Source organism: Rana temporaria, chromosome 3, assembly GCF_905171775.1.
Source record: "Rana temporaria chromosome 3, aRanTem1.1, whole genome shotgun sequence".
Lineage (NCBI taxonomy): Eukaryota > Metazoa > Chordata > Amphibia > Anura > Ranidae > Rana > Rana temporaria.
The window spans coordinates 393267619-393285154 of NC_053491.1; the positions used below are offsets into that span (position 1 = coordinate 393267619).

The window sequence follows — 17536 nt, forward strand, 5'->3', positions numbered from 1 at the left end:
GGGTGACCCATCATGGTTGCCATCTGACGCGTCGGCTCACTACGTCAGTGACGACGGGGAAGGTAGGCACCCTGGTGAAACGGTGCGCCAGGTCACCACCAGGGAGACCATCGTCAGGGTCTCCACTGGTGATGGCAGCAGGAGGTGTCAGGAGGAGGAGCAGCAGCAGAAGCAGCAGCAGCAGGCAGCTCCACCTGTGCGCACCGAGTCCCAGCAGGTGCAAGTAAGCGTCACCCCATCTGACAGGAGGGCGGTGCTGAAGTCACCTGTCTGGAATTACTTTACCCTGGTGGCAGACAACCCTACCGTGGTCATCTGCCGTATTTGTAAAGTGAGGGTGAAGAGAGGGAAGTGTTTGGCTCGGGTGGGTACCACAGCCCTGAACCAGCACCTGAGGATAAACCACTGGGCGGTGTTTGACGAGATGAAGCGTGGTGGTGGTAGCAGCGCCACCACCACAAGTGAGCAGGGTACAGCAGCCCCTGCCACATCTTCATCTCTTTCCAGCAGGTCATGCCCCCCCGCTCCCTCGAGTAGAGGTACTGGTACCGGCAGCCAGACCTCTACTTCCACAGCACCCTCCGCGTCTGTGTCCCGCACTGCCGTCCGGCGCCAGGCGTCGATTTCAGACGCCTTTGACCGCACCACTCCCTTCCCCCCTGGAGACCGACGTGTGCGTTCCCTCAATGGGCTCCTGGCAAGGGTTATTGCCCAACATCTGCTGCCCTTCAACATAGTTGACAGCAACCCCTTCAGGCAGATGTTGGAGCAGGCCCAACCCCAATGGCGTGTCCCCAGCCGCCATTTCTTTGCCAGGACTGGTGTCCCTGCCCTACACCAGCACATTGTGCAGAATGTAACCCTGTCGCTGGATCACGCTGTCAGCGACAGGGTTCATCTGACAATGGATGGCTGGACCAGCAGGCATGGGCAGGGGCGCTACATCAGCTTCACGGCCCATTGGGTTTCCCTCCGAGGCGTCGGTGAGGGATCGGCGGCAACCGATCTTGTGGTGCCGCCCCGGGGTGTCCAGGGGAGAACTGCTGGTCTCCCTCAAGCCACTGTCTCCGCAGCTGCTGAGCCTCCCAGCAAGCGCCCCCGTAGCTACTCAAGTGTGGGGCACGTGCGCTGTCAGGCCGTGCTCCAGCTTGTTAGTTTAGGGGACCGGAGACACACTGGAGAAGAAGTGCTGAAAGCACTTCAGGCTCAGGTCCAGAAGTGGCTGACACCCCGAAGGCTCCAGGCAGGTATGGTTGTCTGCGATAACGGCAGCAACCTACTCGCCGCCCTCAGTGCTGGCAGTCTGACCCACGTGCCCTGTCTGGCACATGTCCTCAACCTGGTGGTGCAGAAGTTCCTGCGCACTTATCCAGGGTTGAGTGACATTGTGGCAAAGGCGCGTAGGATTGCCAGCCACTTCAGGCGCTCCCCAACCGCTACCGCGTCCCTGTCCAAGTTGCAGCGGAAGTACAGTCTGCCCCTTCACAGGCTGATTGTGGACAGTGTGACGCGGTGGAACTCCACCCTCCACATGCTGAAGAGGTTGTGGGAGCAGCAAAGGGCGGTGAGGGAGTACCTGATGGAACTAGGCACTGAGAGGGCTTCACCACAACTCCCTTTCATCGCCTGTGCGGAGTGGGGGCAGATAAAGCAGGTCTGCCAAGTGTTGTCCTCCTTCGAGCAGGCGACCAAGATGGTCAGCAGTGAGCACATCGGCCTCAATGGCGTGCTGCCAATAGTGTTCATGCTGGAGAGGACACTAGATCGCCTGCTCGAAGCTGAGGAGAGTGCCTTGGTGGAGCAGGAGGAGTCAGCAATGCTCGACCGAGACCAGGGCCAGGACGAGGAGGAGGAGGAGGATGATGATGATGAGGAGGAGGTGGTTGCTGGTGTCGTCCCGGAGTCAGGGCCTGGTCAGGAGGGAGAGCCGGTGTTGGGGGCACCGATAGTCCGGGGGTTGGGCATCTCTGAGTTTGACCAGCAGCGCCTCAGGGATGAAGAGTCGCACCTCATTCACCTGGCCAGCATTGAGGAGTCACAGCGGGCTGTGCTCTTCCCCATGGCTGCCCACATGCTGAGATGCCTCAGGAGGGACCCCCGGGTTAAGACCATCAAGGCGAGGGATGATTTCTGGATGGCCACCCTTTTGGATCCCAGGTGCAAGGGGAAACTGGAGCAGTTCATCCCAGCCAGCCGGAGGCAGCACCGGATGGAGGAACTGCAGGCAGGCATTGTCAGACGGTTGGAGCAGGCAACTCCCCGGCCTCCAGTTGTCCCCCCTCATCTCACCCAGCAGGTGGCTGCACCCAGCAGCAGCCGAGCAGGGGACCTAATGGAAGAGATGAGGATGTTCTTCCAAACTGAGCGACCCAGTACCAGCACCAGCAGCAGCAGCAGTCACCACCAGCGGCTGGCCCACATGGTGGCAGACTACATGGCGTCCGTCGGTGCTTCTGACAGTATGAGCACCGACGACCCCATGGAGTACTGGGTTGCCAGATTGGACACCTGCCGCGAGCTCGCTCAGTATGCGCTGGAGTTATTGTCTTGCCCCCCCTCCAGCGTACTATCTGAGCGGACATTCAGCGCGGCAGGTGGGGTGGTCACGGACAAGAGGACCCGTCTGTCCACAGACTCCGTGGACAGACTCACATTCATAAAGATGAATGAGTCCTGGATCGGCGGTGACTTTCTGGCACCCGTCGTCGGTTCAGGGCGCTGAAGGGTCCCTTGTCATGCATTCCCTGATGGAGCCCCGGACCTGATGTATTTACAGTGCTGAATATAACTATTTTAACACCTGAGAAAATCAATGTTAATATTTGGTACAGTAGGCTTTCTTTGCAATTACAGCGGTCAAACCTTTCTTGTAGTTTTACACCAGCTTTGCACACACTGGAGGAGGGATTTTGGCCCACTCCTCCACACAGATCTTCTCTACATCAGTCAGGTTTCTGGGCTCTCGCTGAGAAACACGGAGTTTGAGCTCCCTCCAAAGATTCTCTATTGGGTTTAGGTCTGGAGACTGGCTAGGCCACGCCAGAACCTTGATATGCTCCTTACAGAGCCAATCCTTGGTTATCCTGGCTGTGTGCTTTGGGTCATTGTCATGTTGGAAGACCCAGCCTCGACCCATCTTCAAAGCTCTAACTCAGGGAAGGAGGTTGTTGCCCAAAATCTCGCAATACATGGCCACGGTCATCCTCTCCTTACTACAGTGCAGTCACCCTGTCCCATGTGCAGAAAAACACCACCAAAGCATGATGCTACCACCACCATGCTTCACATTAGGGATGGCGTTCTTGGCATGGTAGTCATCATTATTCTTCCTCCGAACACGGTTAGTGAAATTATGATCAAAAAGTTATATTATGGTCTCATCTGACCACATGATTTTCTCCCATGACTCCTCTGGATCAGTCAAGACACCTATGTCAGCAGTTATTTCACACCCTATATACTCTTATTAACACTGCTGTTCATCATGGCACCTCCTGCCCAAGTGATATGACTCTGTATCAACTACTACTGCTAATACTACTACTGCTGCTTCTGCTGCTGCCCAGTCAAGACACCTATGTCAGCAGTTATTTCACACTCTATATACTCCTATTCCTACTGCTGTTCATCATGGCACCTCCTGCCCATGTGATATGACTCTGTATCAACTACTACTGGTAATACTACAACTGCTGTTTCTGCTACCCAGTCAAGACACCTATGTCAGCAGTTATTTCACACCCTATATACTCTTATTAACACTGCTGTTCATCATGGCACCTCCTGCCCAAGTGATATGACTCTGTGTCAACTACTACTGTTAATACTACTACTGCTGCTTCTGCTGCTGCTGCCGCCCAGTCAATACACCTATGTCAGCAGTTATTTCACACTCTATATACTCCTATTCCTACTGCTGTTCATCATGGCACCTCCTGCCCAAGTGATATGACTCTGTGTCAACTACTACTGTTAATACTACTACTGCTGCTTCTGCTGCCGCCCAGTCAATACACCTATGTCAGCAGTTATTTCACACTCTATATACTCCTATTCCTACTGCTGTTCATCATGGCACCTCCTGCCCAAGTGATATGACTCTGTGTCAACTACTACTGTTAATACTACTACTGCTGCTTCTGCTGCCGCCCAGTCAATACACCTATGTCAGCAGTTATTTCACACTCTATATACTCCTATTCCTACTGCTGTTCATCATGGCACCTCCTGCCCATGTGATATGACTCTGTATCAACTACTACTGTTAATACTACTACTGCTGCTTCTGCTGCTGCTGCCGCCCAGTCAATACACCTATGTCAGCAGTTATTTCACACTCTATATACTCCTATTCCTACTGCTGTTCATCATGGCACCTCCTGCCCAAGTGATATGACTCTGTGTCAACTACTACTGTTAATACTACTACTGCTGCTTCTGCTGCCGCCCAGTCAATACACCTATGTCAGCAGTTATTTCACACTCTATATACTCCTATTCCTACTGCTGTTCATCATGGCACCTCCTGCCCAAGTGATATGACTCTGTGTCAACTACTACTGTTAATACTACTACTGCTGCTTCTGCTGCCGCCCAGTCAATACACCTATGTCAGCAGTTATTTCACACTCTATATACTCCTATTCCTACTGCTGTTCATCATGGCACCTCCTGCCCATGTGATATGACTCTGTATCAACTACTACTGTTAATACTACTACTGCTGCTTCTGCTGCTGCTGCCGCCCAGTCAATACACCTATGTCAGCAGTTATTTCACACTCTATATACTCTTATTAAGACTGCTGTTCATCATGGCACCTCCTGCCCAAGTGATATGACTCTGTGTCAACTACTACTGTTAATACTACTACTGCTGCTTCTGCTGCCCAGTCAATACACCTATGTCAGCAGTTATTTCACACTCTATATACTCCTATTCCTACTGCTGTTCATCATGGCACCTCCTGCCCAAGTGATATGACTCTGTGTCAACTACTACTGTTAATACTACTACTGCTGCTTCTGCTGCCCAGTCAATACACCTATGTCAGCAGTTATTTCACACTCTATATACTCCTATTCCTACTGCTGTTCATCATGGCACCTCCTGCCCATGTTATATGACTCTGTATCAACTACTACTGGTAATACTACTACTGCTGCTGCTGCCGCCCAGTCAATACACCTATGTCAGCAGTTATTTCACACTCTATATACTCCTATTCCTACTGCTGTTCATCATGGCACCTCCTGCCCAAGTGATATGACTCTGTGTCAACTACTACTGTTAATACTACTACTGCTGCTTCTGCTGCTGCTGCCGCCCAGTCAATACACCTATGTCAGCAGTTATTTCACACTCTATATACTCCTATTCCTACTGCTGTTCATCATGGCACCTCCTGCCCATGTGATATGACTCTGTATCAACTACTACTGGTAATACTACTACTGCTGTTTCTGCTGCCCAGTCAAGACACCTATGTCAGCAGTTATTTCACACCCTATATACTCTTATTAACACTGCTGTTCATCATGGCACCTCCTGCCCAAGTGATATGACTCTGTGTCAACTACTACTGTTAATACTACTACTGCTGCTTCTGCTGCTGCTGCCGCCCAGTCAATACACCTATGTCAGCAGTTATTTCACACTCTATATACTCCTATTCCTACTGCTGTTCATCATGGCACCTCCTGCCCATGTGATATGACTCTGTATCAACTACTACTGCTAATACTACTACTGCTGCTGCTGCTGCTGCTCAGTCAAGACAACTATGTCAAAAGTAATTTCCCACTCTATATACTCCTATTACCACTGCTGTTCATCATGGCACCTCCTGCCCAAGTGATATGACTCTGTATCTACTACTACTACTACTGCTGCTGCTGCTCAGTCAAGACACCTATGTAAAAAGTTAATTCCCACTCTATATACTCCTATTACCACTGCTGTTCACTGATACCACTGATAGTTAATTTATCCCTTAACTACCCCCATTTGTGAGGGTCAGGGTTTTTCTTTAAAGTCCCATGCAAATCAATGGAAAATGTATGTTCCCACATAACTTCTGTACGCCTAGAGATATTTCAATAATACCCGCTATACATATTACTTATATGCCAAATAAAAATATATAACAGTTAAATTAACCCTTACCAACACCCTTATATAAAAGATGGGTATATTTATATTACTATGATTTTCCTCCCCAAAAGGTTAAGATAGGAAGACCGGGCAACGCCGGGTATTCAGCTAGTAATAGTATAAAATGTTTTCGGTTATTATTAAGCTAGATGTGTTGATGTTGATGTTGATGTTGATGTGTTAGATGTGAAGTTAGATGTGTTTAAAAAACTAACAATTTCAATAAGAAATGAAACCTTTGCAAAATATAACATTTAAAAAAAAAAAAAAAAAAAAAAAATTAAGACATGAACTTCTGAAGCTCTGTCACCTCATCCATGGTTTTCGCCATTTGTTGCACCAGCTGCTGATTTTGGCGCGTCAAAAAAAGTATCTGCTGCTCATTTGCCAGTACTCTCTGCGTCATGTTTTTCATGGCAGCTTGTTTCCCCTTGAGCTTTTTTTATAACTGTTAGGATATAAGAAAAAAACATTTGGATTTCAAAGACCGTTACGAAAGATTATTTTCAGCCATAAAAATAATAAAGTCGGACTTAAGAGACTCTATGAAAGAGGATCTGGCAGAGGCAATTCTCTTCCTTAGAACTCTACATTGCATTTATTTGCATTTGCTAAGCCTAGAACTACATTTCAAGATTAATATAAACCATTTCTAGGTTTTTCAGATTTTTTTTTTGGTTCATTATATATAAGCTTTGTTTTTGTTCTAAAACAGCCAAATAATGTGGTCTGTATTTTTGAACTGTTAAAGATCATGTTCCTGATGTTTAAGCCTGCTGCTACTATCCAGTCACTTGATTGTTTTCATTGTGTTTGTCTTTTGCTTAAACTGTGCAATACAGTAGACTGTTGGCTTCCCAGCCAGTAGTCCTGTGGTAGGTTGCGTTTCTTTCCCTCAAGGAATCTATAAAATACATTCGCATATTAATACAGAGGAGTCGGAGTCGGGGAGTCGGAGTCTGAAGTACATAAAACTGAGGAGTCGGAGTCGAAAAATGTATCTACCGACTCCACAGCCCTGCTTTAAATGCTGTCCATTTTTAGAGCTACATTTTATTGTTGAAATTTTATTAATCTCTGTGCACATATTTACCCTCCTGATTGATGGTAAAATTAACCGTCTCATCCTGCTCCTCTTCCTCGTCACCCACTACTCCACCAGAAGTTTCGGGGGGGGGTGCAGCTCCTCCTCTTGCTCCTCCACAGGAGCTGGGGGTGGTGATGTGGATGGCCCTGGCTGCTCCTCCTCATCCCTCTCCTCCTCTTCCACATCCTCCTCCTGCTCCTCCTCTGCGGCCTGTCGCCTTGTGCGCTTGGGGCGCACAGTTGGTAGCGGAGCTCCTATAATAACACAATGTTCATATATTATAAAAATGTTTTCTAATGACGTATGCAAATTCTGTGTACTCTGCTGTATTGTATATGAATACAAATTAATTTATATAGACAGTTAACCAATGGGACAATGTTATATTAAAGGGTCTTGTGGGCACTACAGGGGACTGAGCGTGAGCTGGGCTGCCACCATGGTAAAATGAGCTGTTTTTGTCTCCTTTGTTTTGTTCAGACGATCTCATGTTAAAAAAAGGACTTGATGGAGTACACGGGATTACTATAACAACCCCACGCCTAACACAGGAATTTAGTGGGAATCTATATATATAAAACTCAACGTGTGTGTGCATGTATGTATGTATGTTCCACCATCACGTCCAAACGGCTAAAGATATTTACATGAAACTTGGCACACAGGTTACTTATATGTCAGCCACAAATATAGGATTGGTGGTTTAACCCTTACCCACCCCCATTTGCCTTGGTCAGGGTTTTTCTTTAAAGTCCCATTCAACTCTATGGGAAATACATGTTACTTCATAACAGCTGTAGATATTTCGATAACACTTGGTCACATGTTATCTATACGTCCACTTAAAGTATAGGATCGTTAATTTATCCCTTAACTAACCCCATTGGTGAGAGTCGGGCTTTTTGTTTAAAGTCCCATGCAAAGCAATGGGAAAAGTATGTTCCCACATAACTTCTGTGTTCCTGTCTGCTGTCCCATGTTTTTTTCCAACAGTACTATGAATACCTTGGCTGGTGGTGATATATGTTACAACAACATGGCGTCTTGGTTAACAACATCTGACCTTACATTAATTACATATGACCTTACATAACTGTCCCCAAGGGACCCGGGCTGGCTCAACGCGATTGCCACTGCACTGACAAGCCATTCACCTCTGCAGCTAGGGGTTCGGATCCCGCTCTCGGCTACATGTGAATTGAGTTTGGTGGTCTCAGCTCGGCCCCCGGTGGGTGTGCTATGCGAGGTAAGCCTGCGCTTAGTATGCCCACCTCCCTCCCACAAAAACCACCACACTTACACACGCACTCGCAATTGGGTTAACATGCACGCACTCTGACCATGCGGTCTCTAAAAAGAGAGGCGAAGGACTAACGGGGCTGGTTGAGCGGGCAAATCCTCTCACTCCCTTATAGGGAGTCCCTCTGCCCCGTTGGGCTTCGAAGCGGAGCAGGTAGGACGGTCTGTGTGGGAGGACCCCCTCACACCCGCCATTGCCACCCGGGGCATGGAGAAAGGTGGCAGATTACCTCTGGGGGAGGCCTGCCTACTCCCAACTCCTGCAGTCCGGCTCCTCTCTCGAGTACACGCACAAAATACACTTTAGGGGAAAAAAAACATAACTGTGACCAATAACTTACCAGGATGATATTTATTCCGGATACGCCTGACCCGGTTCATCTGGCGCCTCTTCAGGTCGGACCACTTTTTGAGGATCGCCATGCGAGTGTGTGCTTCGCCGTTTTGGGCGCGTAGTTCCTCAATCAGGGAGCTTACAACTCCCTGTTTTTCTTGCTGCCTCCGCAGCTCATCGTATCCTGTTTCCAGGAACTTCTGCAAGATGAAGAACAAAGTATATTGTAATACTTTTGTTGACAGCCTTATGGATATATGACGTAAATGTATGCTATTCAACAATTGGAAGCATTCTCGCCTTATTAATCAATGACAGGGGTAACATGACAAATTTTATATCCTGCCATTTCGGTCGCCACCTTTTTTACATAAATATAGCAGCCATTATCATTTGCATAATTATGAATATATTATTAACAACACAGGATACACGTATAGGGGAGATATGCGTTGCTAACTCTTTTCCCTGTCAGGAGCCTAACGCCCCGGGGGGTCAGAGACGGGACCTTTTCGGAGGACCACTGACGTATGCAACCGTCGCAGTTTTTTGTGATGTCACTCTTTAGGTGTGTGCAAATTTTTACTTGCACCGGGTGGAGTTTTTGGGTTGTGTTTTGCACGCCACAGGCTTTTCAACAGAAAAAAAACAGCTGGAGGCAGAATGGTTGCAAAACACTACGGGTTTGTTACCTAACTCTGGGTTTCAAGACCAGTCCACCTCCAGCTGTTGCAAAACTACTACTCCCATCAGCCACGGTCTGTCAGTGCATGCTAAGAATTTTACTTTTGCTGCATCTAGGGTGCCACAGTTTAGAGACCCGTGCATAAAGGCCTGAAAAATGGGGGCCTGCAGAACTTACAATACTAGAAGTGCCAGCATTCCCAGGCATGCTGGAAGTTGTAGTTCTGCAACATCTAAAGGGCAATATGTATTCGAACGTCCTTGAGGACACTGAAGTCAGGACGTTCGCATACGTCCTATGTCCAAAAAAATGTTAAATTCATTATGCTAAATAACAAGGAAAAGTGCCTAAATACACATTTGCCAACCAGGGTGTCTGCAGCTGTCCAGGCATGCTGGGACTTGTAGTTTTGTAAAAGCAGGAGACACATTTTTTGTGAAATACTAATATCTGATCATATATACTAACTTTTAAACTAGACTAAAATGCAGTTGAAGATGATGAAATAACAGTGGTCAAAATACTTACACAAATCAGCAACTTTTCCTCAGACTTAGTGAAATTGCTTCCAACCATGTTGCTGTGTGATTGCGCTGCGATCATAAGTTGGAAACTGGCAAGGCTCCAGGAAATGGTCGCGTGTTGTTCGCGCGATTGCGCATGCGCGATCGAAAAATCGCAATCGCAATATGTTTTTTGGTTAAAATATCATAAATATTCGATTTCAGAGTGCTGCTACAGCAGTTTTCGAAATATCTGCAATCAATTTCGCATTCGCATTTTGTGAAATTGCGTTAAAATATCTCGAATATTCGATTTCAGAGTGAGCCAATCAGAGCGCTCCTCCAGCATATCTCGAAATTGCGCAATAAATATCGCATTCGCATGTTGCGATATTTCGATAAAATATCAGGAATATTCTGAGCCAATCAGAGCGCTCCTCCAGCATATCTCGAAATTGCGCAATAAATATCGCATTCGCATGTTGCGATATTTCGATAAAATATCAGGAATATTCTGAGCCAATCAGAGCGCTCCTCCAGCATATCTCGAAATTGCGCAATAAATATCGCATTCGCATGTTGCGATATTTCGATAAAATATCACGAATATTCTGAGCCAATCAGAGCGCTCCTCCAGCATATCTCGAAATTGCGCAATAAATATCGCATTCGCATGTTGCGATATTTCGATAAAATATCACGAATATTCTGAGCCAATCAGAGCGCTCCTCCAGCATATCTCGAAATTGCGCAATAAATATCGCATTCGCATGTTGCGATATTTCGATAAAATATCACGAATATTCTGAGCCAATCAGAGCGCTCCTACCGCAGTTATAAAAAAAAAATCGCAATTATTTTCGCATTCGCAATAGCGAAAAATCGCAATCAATTAATTTCGATAAAATATCACGAATATTCGAATTTAGCGAATATATCTCGAATATTCGAATATATATTCGAGATATATCGCAAAATCGAATATGGCATATTCTGCTCAACACTAATGAGCACCACCTGCAGTGGAGAAAGTAGACTGCACCTACCTACAAGTGTATCAAAGATGGTGCCCAAATAGCTGGCCCATTGCCGAGAGTCAGATGCAACTGAACGGATATATACTGTACATATGACATATATTTGATCTATTTATTTATGGTTGTTTGGTGGTAAAATAAATAAATTCAACTTTTTTGTCCACTGTTAGATTCCATTGATTCACCATGGAGGGTGATTTCAGTAAAATTATGATTTAAATATAGCACAAGCATAGCAAGTCTTATTAGTATAGCTGGGGGACTTTTAGGTGACTGAAACCCATATCAATGAAACATCTAAAGATGACAGTACAGCATTAAATACAAATACATTAGGAATGAAAAAAAAGTTCTTATTCTTTTATGAGGTGCACTTTTATGAACTTTTATGTCCATACAATGTCTTCCATTACAGATCTCCTCCGCACACCCAGATCTTGTGAAGGCTTTCAGATCGTTTGACGTAGATCAGACTGGATGTGTCTCTCTGGATGCCTTAAAGTCAGTCATTAATAACTTCATCTTCCTGCTACCAGACCAAATATTTCATGAGTTAATGAGCAGGTAAGACCCCTGATGTTTCCTCCAGATTACAGTACGATGTCACAAAAGATGGATTAATCCTCTTTCTTATTTGCAGCAAGCAATATATCCTTGTTAATTCAAAGTATTTTTTTTTTATCCAATAATAATGTTTTTTTTCCTGCTTACTGTAACTCTTCTGCGCTATTGTGAGTTGTGTTTATCTCTGCAACATTACATTCTGTATGTAGATACAGATGGGTCTAATGAGGAGTCTATGGTGCCAGATAAGAAAAAGTGGTGAAAAATCACTGTTGCCTGTGACTGCTAATGAAATTCCAGTTCTAGGTTGCTAACATACTGAAAATGAACCACTATCTGATGAATGCTACACTGACAACTGTGATGACCTAACTTTTTATTGTTTCTTTTTATTTTCTTCATTGCGTAGAAATACGGTAAATTGATCTATGATAAAATATAATAAAACAATTATTAAAATTGAACCAGTGAACCCCTATCGCTGTTATCAATACTATTTGCTGTATTTTTGTTGCTTTGATGAAAAAAAAAACCCCACTACAGTACAAAAGTTTTACCGCTAGTGGCCCTTTCAAACCCTTTAGAGCCATCATTAGTGCTGTATTGAGCGTGGAGCAGGGATATTTTGACTATAGTTTTGATCCTTATTGTGTCAATCCAACCAACAATCTTATTTTAGTTAATAATGGAGTCTGTTGGGCTGAGTCAGCCTCTGGTTTCTTATATTTTTTTTATATGTCTAGGATTCTCCAGACAGAGTGGGAATCCCTCATAACGGGCACATCATATGTGGAGATCTGGGAACACAGTGCAAAGATCTCCCCGAAAAAGTCCCAGAAAGATAAAAGAATCCGCCAGGTGTTTTAAAGCATAACCAAAGCCTAGAATTTTTTTGTTTCAGATTAAGCAGGGAAGGACTAAAACCTCTAAAATTTGGTGTGTGTCCCTTTGGCCTTTGGGCAGATTTCCCTTCACTTTCTGTCTCAAGAAGTTCAGGAATTAGCTACATTTCTCCAAAGTTAGGACCATTGGGCCAGATTCACAAAAGGGATACGACGGCGTTTCTCCTGATACGCCGTCGTATCCCTGTTTCTATCTATGCGACTGATTCATAGAATCAGTTACGCATAGATATCCCTAAGATCCGACAGGTGTAATAGTTTTACACTGTCGGATCTTAGGATGCAGTACCGCGGCCGCCGCTGGGGGGAGTTTGCGTCGTAAACCAGCGTCGGGTATGCAAATTAGGAGTTACGGCGATCCACAAAGCTTTTTCCCGTTGTTACGTCGCCGCGAGTGTTAGTTTGCCGTCGCAAAGATAGGGCACCTTTTACAAAGTGGAAAATTACTCCACCATGTAAAAGTATACCCGTCTTTCCCGCGTCGCTTTTGAATTTTTTAAAAATGTTTTCTTTTTCCCGGCGCTAGTCTTTTTTTCACGTCTCTATTCACAAAACGTTGGCGCATCGTAATTTCGCGCAAAGCACGTCGGGAAATTTGCGTCGGGAGCATGCGCAGTACGTCCGGCGCGGGAGTGCGCCTAATTTAAATGGTACCCGCCCCATTGGAATTGGCCCACCTTGCGCCGGACGGATTTACGATACACCGCCGCAAATTTCCAGGTAAGTGCTTTGTGGATCGGGCACTTAGACAGAAAATTTGCGGCGGTGTAACCTAAATCGGTTACGTTACGCTGCGCCCAGGCTACGTGAATCTGGCCCAATGTCTCAGTTGGAAGATTTCCCTTCTATTCCTGTTCAACTCAAACATTTGGCTTTCCCATCACTGTCCGAGGAAAAATGCTCACCAGTGGAGGGTGAATCCCCCAGCAAGGATAGACGTACAAACTGGGCAGAGGTTATACTCCTTCTCTACCCTCCAAATTTTTAAATAATGGCTTTGGACTAAAATATCAATTTTAGGTTTACTGATTTTTAAAGCCCAACTCTGAGCAGCCGATAACACACATATCGGGACGTAGGTGTTCAAAGAAAAGTGCTGGCTGCCAGGGAAAATACGGTAAGTATTTGTGCCTATTCCTATTGCCCTAAACCAGTAGTCTTTAAATTGTGGTCTTGTGGCTGAATGCGGCCCTTTGCATACCCTTATCCGGTCCTTAGGGCACTTTTTATCCCACTAATATGAGGCACTATTCCTTCAACTGACACCAACAATGGAGCAATCAGTTCTGCACTGACACCAACAGCACATCACTATTCCTCCCACTAATACCATCAATGGGGCACTATTCCAATGACGCCAACATGGGACACTATTCCACCCAATGAAACCAACAATGGAGCACTATTGCTCCCGCTGACACCAACAATGGGGCACGATTACTTCCACTTACACAAACTAAAATTCTAGCTTAAACAGTAAACTAGCCCTTTGTTTAGAAAGTTTGGAGCCCCCTGCCCTAGACAAAATGAGCACTTAACCCTTGCTTTATGGGTGGCACTGCATGGTTCATTTTAAAAGCTAACTAGAGTCCAGGTTGGGAAGCTATTAAACATTTAATCGTGCTAAGGAGGGTGTAACCTACCTACTTTGAAAAACAGAAATATTGGTTTCAAGTGAGCGTTACCTTTAATCTGTCATATCCATCCTCATTAGTTAACTAAGCCATGGCCTTGAGAGCCGTTTGCCCTCCAATCACTCTTTCTGGAAGGACCGGAATGTAGTAATTGTATTGTATGTATATTTTTTACTAAAATATGTTAAGTCAGGATACTAAAAAGTAAGGAGGATTTCTGAAGGTGTTCCAGATTCACTAACCTACATTCATTTATTTCCAGTAACACAATACTTCCCAAAATAGGATCAGCATTTCAGAGATGAACAGTACGCTCATAATGAGAATTTTATGCAGAATTACCAGCCATTGCAGAGACTGCACAAATGTATTTTTAGGATAATAAAGCATTTACAGCAACTGAACAGGCCCGCTTATATTAATGTATGGGAGTCGGCTAAACTTGGCTTTGCTGGATAAATGTCTTTGTCCTGGTAGGCCCCTCTGCTGGGATCAGTCTACAAGAGTCCACACTTTATAACCAAATTGCTGCATATTAAAGCTGAACTCCAGGCAAAAAAGAAAAATCGTATTATAATATTGATTCCTGTAAAATTCCTGAATGGTGTATACACTGATTGACCAAATGTTGGTGGACAATTAACCCTTAAACCATCCACAATGAGACCAAAACTATTTTGACACCCCTCCTAATGTCTGCGATCTGATGTTTCCAGTGAAAGATATTGTAAAAGCCTACTTAAACCCCCCCAAACATGTAATATATTGCAGCTTACCAGTCCTTAGATATTTAAGATATAATGGTCGCATCATTTTTCACTTTTCAGGCTAAGAACATTTTCAGCAAATAGAAAAGATACATGTTAATCCTACCAGAAATGCTGTATAGTTGTCACTTCCTGTGAGCTGGAAAGAAAACAAACATCCTTATCTTTATTTTGTAAACTACCGTGTTTACTCCAAAAATAAGATCCAGGTCTTATATTAATTTCGGCTACAAAAACACACTAGGGCTTATTTTTGGGGGGATGTCTTATCTATGTCCCTTGTCTTCTCTCCTCCTCTCCCCCTGTCATCATTATGACATCTTTAATTCCAAAAATATGTAATCCGTTTAGTATAATATAATGTTCCAATAAATCTCCCTTTGTAACTTTACTGTCGAAAATACCTAATTTACAGCACCGCTGGGCGCTCACGTTATCCATCTAAGCTCTTCTTCCCTGCTCTGAGCACTGCCGACGGAAGATGCTTGCTGACGCCAGCTTTGCTCCAAGCACTGTCAGCCGGAGGAGAGGAGAAGGTCTCCAGTGGGTCATGTGAGCGCCCAGCGCTGCTGTAAATAAGATATTTTCGACAAAAAAGTTACAAAAAGAGACACAGTGGACATTATATAACATTTTTACAAAACTGTTTTTTTTTTTACATGGACATTACTAGGGCTTATTTTGGAGTAGGGCTTACATTGTAGCCCTCCCCGAAAATCAGGCTAGGTCTTGGTTTCCAGGTAGGGCTTATTTTCGGGGAAACACGGTATTAGTCCCATATCCACTATTTAATGGAGAAGAGCAAAGCTGTCATCCTGAAAGTAGAAGTAGATATCGAAGTCCAGCCAGTGTAATAACCATGACTACATCCATAGTGTAGAAAAAATTTAGCTACCCAGGAAAAGTACTGCTCTAGCATACTGGTGGTAATGCTCAATGTCCTCTGAAAAGTGATCTGATTTTTTTTTTTTTGTTCTGAACAGCAATTTTACATGGTGGGACTGCTCTGCAACTGCGAGCCAAGCATTTGGTTTGTGGTGCAGCCAAATTATCTCAAAGGGTGAGTTTGACAGGAAGAGTGCCACCTGTCAAACTTTTCAGCCTGAGTTAAATGTGCCGCAAATGCGAAGCAAAACATCATGGCCACGGCACGTGTACAGCCCTGTCAAGCTGTAATGTTAGAATTCCAATTGGTGGTAAAGTCATGGCTCAGCTTCCAGTTTTTACTGCTCAGCTTCCAGTTTTTACTGCTCAGCCCCCCCTTTCCCTCTGACCGCCATTGTGATAGAGCCCAATCCATGTTATTTGCAGGCTCGCCAGCTGAATATAAAGGGAAAAAATTCTGAAAAAAAAAAAACTTTGTAATTTCCAGGTTTAGGTATATTTTAATGCTACAGCATCTAAAGACGTTTTAGATTATTGTGCATTTGCAACATTGTGATAAAGATTTGCAGAAGATCATTTTCTGTTCCAAGAGGGCTGTGTTGCTGTGTATAAAGCCAACTCCATACTAGACATGTGCACACTAAAATATTTTGTTTCGTAATTTCGTTTTCGTCCGAAAAATAAATTAATTTAGTTACTCCCGAAATTCGTTTTTATTTATTTTGTTTTTCGTTAAAAAAATGCATTCTTCCGAAAATCCAAATTAAGGTCGAATCTGTCATTGAAGGCGTATGGTGTCTTCATGTCTCTCTATGTCGAATCTTCATGTCTCTCTATGTCGAATCTTCATGTCTCTCTATGTCGAATCTTCATGTCTCTCCATGTCGAATCTTCATGTCTCTCTATGTCGAATCTTCATGTCTCTCTATGTCGAATCTTTTCTCTCTATGTCGACTCTTCATATCTCTATAATGTCAAATTTTTTCTCTCTATGTCAAATCTTTCCTCTTTATGTAGAATAATATTGGACTAATAGAGTTAAGGTTAGGCACATTCGACTGCAACGAAAACGGAAATAAAGAATTAGTTTATGTCAGATCTTTCGGTTTTCGTTTTCTGTGCTTTCGTTATCGTTTGTTAAAACGATAACGAAAATACCTGAAATTCGGACGAAAATGCATTCGGACAAAAACGAATGCACAGGTCTACTCCATACAGACTTTTTAATAAAGATATAGCAGCGTAAAAGGATTTGTGTGTTTATTAAGCAGAAAGAAAGTGTAATGGAGACAGAGAAGGGGAGTGATTGGTGTTTTATTATCATTATCATATTATATATGTGGCTGTGGAATCATTCCCAGAAATAACCTCTATTAAGCCTGGAACATATAGTCACGATGAAAACACAGGAGCAAATAAATGTGGACTCAAATTACATCATTTACACATTACAGGTATTAAAAACATAATTAAACTATCGTACTGCCAGCCAGAGTAATACCTGGATTAGGAGCTGTGTTTAGTTCCTGCATTATAATTATTAAATCAGTCTCAGTGTGTTTAATAACCTTCCCTTTCGATGAGGGGAAGAAGTTTAGGTATAGTAGGTTAGTATATGATGATAGAGCTTACAAGTCAATGCAATGAATGGCAGAGTCACTGGAGATTCACCATACACTTGCAGGT

General features: G+C 44.2%; 1 protein-coding gene across 1 annotated transcript in view; it reads left to right on the top strand.

Annotated features, from left to right (window-relative positions):
• The window catches only part of EFCAB6 (EF-hand calcium binding domain 6), a 257858-nt gene that overhangs the window by 104636 nt on the left and 135686 nt on the right, over positions 1-17536 (top strand). The window contains exon 10 of the mRNA XM_040345822.1: positions 11514-11662. Within this exon, the coding sequence (XP_040201756.1) occupies positions 11514-11662 (149 nt within the window). The remainder of the gene's footprint in view (positions 1-11513; positions 11663-17536) is intronic.